Source organism: Pseudorasbora parva, chromosome 4 (genome assembly GCF_024679245.1).
Source record: "Pseudorasbora parva isolate DD20220531a chromosome 4, ASM2467924v1, whole genome shotgun sequence".
NCBI lineage: Eukaryota > Metazoa > Chordata > Actinopteri > Cypriniformes > Gobionidae > Pseudorasbora > Pseudorasbora parva.
In genome coordinates, this window is record NC_090175.1 from 30,411,230 (window position 1) to 30,418,267 (window position 7,038).

Consider the following 7,038-nt stretch of genomic DNA (forward strand, 5'->3'; position numbering starts at 1 on the left):
TTAATGGTGGAATACTATTTTTCAAGTGTTTTTTTATCACTTGCTTAAAACGTAATTTGAATGTCCCATGCTTGCAATATTTGCCTGCATATACCAGTCCATTACAAAGTGGTAACCTGCGGTAGTATATAAATAAACCTACAGTTTCCATTTACAGGTTACCATACTTTTAAAAAAAAATAAAACATATACCATAGCCCCAACTGGAGGAAAAAAACATATATTCAGTAGAAAATCAGTAGCTCTTATGACAAAAGAGCAGATGGCAAAAAAATGTAGACAGAGAAATTATATTTGTGATGGTTTTCAGTTCAGATATATAGAATCTGGATGTCTTGTTTAGTTATAAGCATAAGCATCATTCAACTTCTTCACAATAATGTAATACTAAATCAGCTAGTCATAGAATTACTATGATGTATGGTGTGACTTGTATTGTGCATAGCATAAAAAAGACCAACATAATATGTCTAATGGTTAATATTACAACTTTATTTTTTAAAATCATTTTAGTAGACTCCTGAGGAGTCTGTAATCAGCAGAACAGGGCTAAAACCTACAAGACAGAAAAGAGTCAATGACAAGAGAGGTCTAGAAAAGAGGTCTTGACACAGGTAAGAGAGGACATGGAAGTCTGGCTGGGTGCCAGTGATGGAATCTCTCTCGAATCAGAAATCTTCAAACAGAGCAATTTCAAACTAAGCTCTCCACCTCCCCTTGACAACCTTTCTCAGAGTATTTAGTTCTCCAATTGATCATATACAGTAAATGATGCTTTTAAATAATATTACTCTCATAATAGATCACCAGGATGACAATGACTGTTTGTCATTCATGACTAGAGAGGAGGATAGAGGTTTGAGTAAAGAAACAAACCTTACAATCTTTTACCTCAATCTTTAAGACCCCCCAGCCAGTCATCCTGAACCATCCCCTGTGTGAGTAGCATGTAATGAAGAAATGAAAACAATCATAGTGGATTATGGAGAATTTATGCTAGTGTATTCTAATGAAAGAAGGTATTAGGCCAGATATACACTGACACCCTTTGAGGTGGAAGTGGGAGGAAGGTCTTGTTTAATGTTAAACAAATCAAGGATTTGCTTAAATCCACCTTTAGATGCCCTCTGAAATTAAAGCCTAGACCTCCCAGTGAGCCCCACTTACACCTCCATACCACCACTTGGCTGTGGGGTGCGGCCCGTCTAGGAGGAGGAGCCTGAGTTGGTCTTGTCCTCGCGGGTAACAGGGATGGTGCGCTCTCCACGGCCAGCGTCTATGCCAACGGTCTTGGGTCCACAAAGAGTGAGCAGGCCATCAGCAGTCAGTGTGCAGGTGATGGCAGACTGCTCCACGTTGGAAGGCAGGCGGTAGCGACGGTGGAACTCACGGGAGACATAGCCGTGGTCATCCTAAGAAGCAAACAAACAGAGAAACAGAGAAAAATGTAGGAGGCCATATATTCATAAAACCCTCATGCACAGGCGTTATTAACACTTTACATCATTAGAGAGACAATTCCAACTGTTCAGCTCTGAAGAAAGCCTTTTTTCATTTATTAGAAAGTTTCTCCCAAATCGCTCTGAATCTTACAAATCTGTTTACGTCATCTGTTACTATCCTGATTACATCAGTGTATATTTGAGCCAATATAATGTAATACTGTACTACTTTAGCATCTGCTGTTTATTAGGTCAGAGAGAACAACAGCTTTAGGATCAAGGCATTTTAGTGCACGCTCCAACAGTATAGCATTGAAAAGATTACAAGCCCTTTACTGGCTTTTAGGACTCCAAATAGGGTGGCAGGCTATGACGCAGAAGTGACGTCAATCTGACGCAAACAATTTGAGAGATCTGCTTACTTTTTCCTCATCTGTCTCCCTTAAGGCTACTAAAACATGAATAAACCCACCATGCTGAAAAAGTGGCTATGGGGATGGGAGGACGGAGATAAAAATAGAAATGCAACTGCTGGAAAAAAAACAAACTGGGAAAAGGGAGGAGAAGATGTAAAAAAACTGAAAAATCCAAAAGATTTCCTATTTATATACAGTATTATCACATACAAAGGTATAACTTCCTCCCTTCAGCCATTCAATTTGCTTAAAATCATGGTACTTTCCTTGAACAACTGGTACAACATTAAAATATATGCAGTCTACCTTGGCTTAGTAATCAGCAGAGCAATTGATAAGAACGTGTGGATGGTTAATTGAATTAAATTTCAAGTTTCTAATTGCTAACCTCTCTTCAGAGAAGAATACATAACCTCACCTGTCTTTCTCCATGCTTGCCCTGGATCTCCACATAGTCATCTATCACCTTGACACTGAGCTCATCGGGAGAGAAGTGTTTCACATCCAGGTACACTGTGAATCTGTCTCTGTCAGACCTCACCTGAAAAAAATGGTAATGCAGTGGAGTTACATATATGTGGTTTCCACTGTGGTTTCACAAGTTTACACTTACATACAATCAGATTAAAGAGTAAAGAGTATGTATATTTGGCACGCTGTCTGAGGGGAGGGCTCCAAACTCGGAATTTGGCCCCAATCCGGAGTACTCCCCCCATATCACTGGCTGGGATAGGAACTATTGAGAGTGAGGAGTTGGGGTGGTGGAGGGATGCTGGAAAACTCTTGTGGGACAGAGGCGATATATACAGGCCTCCTCTCGCGCTGATTGGATAGATTATATGAACATGTTCATCCCAAACTTGACTGTTAATAAAACATCATTAAGAATACGTCAGGATTTCAGGGGGGAAATTATGAAAAGTGAAACAAAAAAACAACATGAAAAAGCATGTTTATATATCAGTTCATTCAGCATCTAGATGGAGATAAATCCTAAATCTCACTGGCGAGTGGCATTGATGTGCATTGTTGTGTTGGCTGTATTCATCTTGTAATATGAAAGGCCTATAATTTCGCATTCATTTAGTATGTCACTTCCTTAAATGAATAGTGTGTGTCTTAATCCCTCACTTGCTTAAGTCTTGTCCATGTAAATATAAAGGGACTTTTTGTATTTATTTTTCACAAGTATTTTACTCATATTTTTAATAATGCATTATGTCATGTTTTGGGGTTTAAGGAAATATCCGGAAAAGGTACTAGTATTTTCTGCTAGGACATGTAATTTTTTTCTTACAGCAACGTTTTTATCAGTTTTGTTAATTTCTAAATTTTTGCATGATTCTGTTTTGTCTTCTATTACAGTTTGTGCATATTTGCAGAGATTGTTTTGATTTAGCTAATTTTATTTTGATCTTATTTTAATTCCTGCGGTCTAAAAGTGGAAAAAACTTTTGAAAAGTATTTTCTGGAAAGAAGTTCCACCACCACCACATATCTCCCTTTGAAGTGATAGGCTACTAATTGCCAATAATAATAATAATAAATAATAATAATAATAATAATAATAATAATAATAATAATAATAATAATAATAAGAAGAAGAAGAAGAAGAAGAAGAAGAAGAAGAAGAAGAAGATATGTAGTGATTAAATAATAACCAAACCTGTATTGGGCTTTAGCATCAACAGTGTCATTATAAAATTCAAAATCTTCTCAATTTACAATAAAGCAATTCATACCTCAGAGATGCCTGAGTTGGAGGAATCCAGGAAGTTGCGGAAGAGTGAGTGTCGATAGTAAGGGCTGATAGTTGAGGCAGTGAAGGGGAAGAGGTCATAGTCGAACAGACCTTCTCCAAAGAACTGATCTGAGAGACGGGGTAGAGAGGGGTAGCCCATCGTGCGTCTGATACAGGGGTGCTGGATGGCAATATTCATAATGTCAAGCTTGGAAATTCTCAACTTCGCTTAGCTTAACGTCGACTGGCAGATCTTTTTGAGCCTGTCTGTGACTGTTTGCACCTGATGTTGAGGAAATTTTCGAAGGAGAAGAAATGGACTGAAGGAGAGTACGACTAGGCTGATAGAGGCTGGTACAGTAGACAAAGATCCCCAAATGATGTGTGCCATCCTCAGTGGAGAAATCCCCCTGGTTATATACCTGTGCTTCAGAAAGAGGGGCTTACAAGTGGATCTCTCTGGAATGGCATTATCTCATGGTGGGAACAGTGCTGTCAGCAGAATCAGTGGGGTGCACACTGACCCGAGAATGACAGTCTAGCCCTGAATGGCTCCCGGCAGTACCCCATGATGGCCAGCTATCACCGGAAAATAAGAGCCTGCCAAAACAAACCAGACCATACAGATGATGTGGAGTGGCTGCAGAACTTTACTAATGGTTTGTTATGGGCCTCTTGGTTCACCAGGCCGACTACTTTAAATGTACAGGTTTTCATAGGCTTATTACATTCTCAAAATTGAAGCTTCATTAAAAAGTTAATTTTAAAAGTCGTTAGTCTGCAAAATTCAATGGACGCTAGAGCTAAAATTTCCTCTTTGGCAGCATGTTACAACAGAATACAAATGACATAACATCCTGAATCACATGTGCATTACAGTTAGTAAAGAGAGGGATTAGTACAGGGAATGTAGTGAATGATTGCAATTCCCATGCTCTGCAGAATAAACTAAACATCAGTATCATGTACTGTATATATTTTTTAAACCTTTAAAGCCTTAAATATAAAACAATGTTCCGAAAAATCGTTCTTTCTCCTTTGTTTATATTTATATTAAAATGTAATACATCAGGCTTTTATGGGCCATATAGTATGATATATCATAATATGAGACTCACACTTAAAACAGCTAAATTGTATTCAAATGCTCAAACTGAGCAGAAATATTTTGTGCAATAAATTGCTGTTGTTTATATGGCCAAAAAGTAAGATCAAGTTCTTGTAATGTACTCTAATGTTTTTAACTCACTTAAAATGCACTTTTCAATCTGTAACTCCAAAAAATATATTGCAGCAAGATGATAATCAAAGGCTTATAGTTTTGTGAACAAAGCTCTTTAGCTTTTATTGTTGGGGGTAAACTATATAATGTAGATCAATACATCATGGACAAATAAAGTTCCCCAAAAGCCTGGTGTATCAAATTTGTATCACATTTTAACATGTTTTTTTAAAAATATGTATGGATAATCAAGCAAATCTAGGTTGCTTTAGTCCAGTGTTCATCTTGAAATTTCATTAACAATATAAAAGTTATTCTTACATTTACTTAATAAAAAATCAGTAAAGATTTCACTGCAAAAAGACACATGTACCACGACCTAAAGGTGGACTTTTTTTATAATTATGGTAAAAGAGCTCAAGCGACAGAAGACATAGTAGTTTGCATACAACAGGGTTTTCATCAAAGTCAGAGCATGTTGACAATTTAGAGGCCATGTGGGTACAAAACATGAATATTGCCCACACTGGAAAATAGACCAACATGTTTTAATAAGGTTTGAAAAGCTCTGAGAGCTGTATAAAACTGATTATATCAATAGCTCATGTTATGTTACTACATTAAAGTGTCACTATATTTAAACTGGTCTCTATATACATGAGTTGATTTGAAAGTGAAAAAACACAGATTCAGATATTCAGATTGGTATGGATAATTTTTACGCTCCATTTTGGAGCTTGAAATATTTGGACTCCTTGGCCTTTCAATGTATGGAAAAAGAGCAGCTGAAACATTTTTGTAATGCAGAAGAACGACAATCATACAACTTTGGGATGGTATGTGAGTGATGCTAATTCCGAGCTACTCCTTTTGGGATAATCTTGAGAAAATAGTAATAAATATCGAAATAATGCAACCTGCAATAATTATTACGATTTTAACATGATAATTATCATCAATACGCATGTTCTATATACGTTATGGTAGTAGATCTGCTGTTTTTTCATGGTAATAATTTAATGCTGCATGGTGCATTGACACATGTACAGTGAAATGGCTTAGAAAATGTGTGGAATATATAACTCATCTACTATCGGTCCTACCAATGCAGCTTTGAACTATAATTCCGATGCTAGACGAGATGACTTCCCCTCTGGTCTGTGGGGCAGCATTAGGGTAATCCCTGGGGGCTTTCACCTGGCACACTGGTGAGGCTTAACTGTAAACCACCAGCAAGGCCCTTTTTTCCATACCACAGACTCAACAGCCTTGGCAAACAGCCGTGGGAGGGAAGCACAGGCCAATGGAGTGAGGATGGGCGACCAGGCCACCGGATGGGTGGTTTAATCTTTGGCCAAGTTTCAGCTCAGTCAGCAGCTTTTGTTTGACGGTTTTCTCAGTGGCTGTACCATGAACAGAACAATTACTAGAGTTTGAGCTAAAAATTATATTTTATGTTTGGAGAGAAGATGCAAGCATCTGTTTCTTGCAGGCCTTCCGCCATTATTTGTTGATTTATTGCAAAATATTCTATTAGAAAAGAAACAATGTTCTGAAAATAAAGTCTACATATTTTTTACATATTTTCTAATAGACAATATACTGTTAAGTTGAATTTAAACATGTTATTTGAAGCTTTTTAAAAATGGCTTTTACATTGTTATTTTAGAGTTGTGGCCTAATTAAGCTTGGAACATACTCTGCAAGAGCAAGAATCTGCCAGAACAAACTTTGCTCTTGTTTTGCCACCTCAAGAAAACTAACCTAATTTCTTTGTTATTGCAAAGTATGCTCCAATCTTAGATCAAAACAGTGACTTTTTTAGTTGGGTAGTGTGGGTAATGGCCTGGGTAATGATGCTGATTAAATGTTTTGTTAAAGGAAGTATATATAAGACTGTGGCCAAAAGTGGTACTGCAGGTGTATCCCCTCTCCGCCTTCCCCCTGACTCGAGGTTGCCAGATAGGCTGCAGGATCCAGCAGGAATGTTTGTAGCTGTAGCTGTGGTAAACTAGAGCAGATCTGGCAACCCGGATGCCGAAACACAACTGACTTTGTGATTGGTCGATAGGTGGAGGGTGGAGCTTCGGGCCAAAACACAACATGTCAACATCAACATCAGGTGAGGGCTGCAACAACAACTTTTAAATGACAATATCCTGGCCAGACTACTCTTGTCAGTGATATAAGTATTTGAAATTAACATGATTTCTTAAT

General features: G+C 37.7%; 1 protein-coding gene across 1 annotated transcript; it reads right to left on the minus strand.

The window, feature by feature from the left end:
* Window positions 1-608: 608 nt before the first annotated feature.
* cryaa (crystallin, alpha A) lies at window positions 609-4,472 on the minus strand. Its single transcript, XM_067441571.1, has 3 exons — window positions 3,601-4,472; window positions 2,277-2,399; window positions 609-1,412 (listed from the first exon to the last, which is right to left on the minus strand). The coding sequence occupies exons 1-3, from the start codon at window positions 3,796-3,798 to the stop codon at window positions 1,206-1,208; spliced, it is 528 nt and encodes a 175-aa protein (XP_067297672.1). The 5' UTR covers window positions 3,799-4,472; the 3' UTR covers window positions 609-1,205.
* Between the last annotated feature and the right edge of the window lie 2,566 nt (window positions 4,473-7,038).

Coding starts and splice junctions, on each gene's coding strand:
- cryaa (XM_067441571.1), bottom strand. CDS start 3,798: ATGAATATTGCCATCCAGCACCCCTGTATCAGACGCACGATGGGCTAC. Junction 2,400..3,600: donor CCAACTCAGGCATCTCTGAG/GTATGAATTGCT, acceptor CATTTTTTTCAG/GTGAGGTCTGACAGAGACAG. Junction 1,413..2,276: donor GCAAGCATGGAGAAAGACAG/GTGAGGTTATGT, acceptor TTTGCTTCTTAG/GATGACCACGGCTATGTCTC.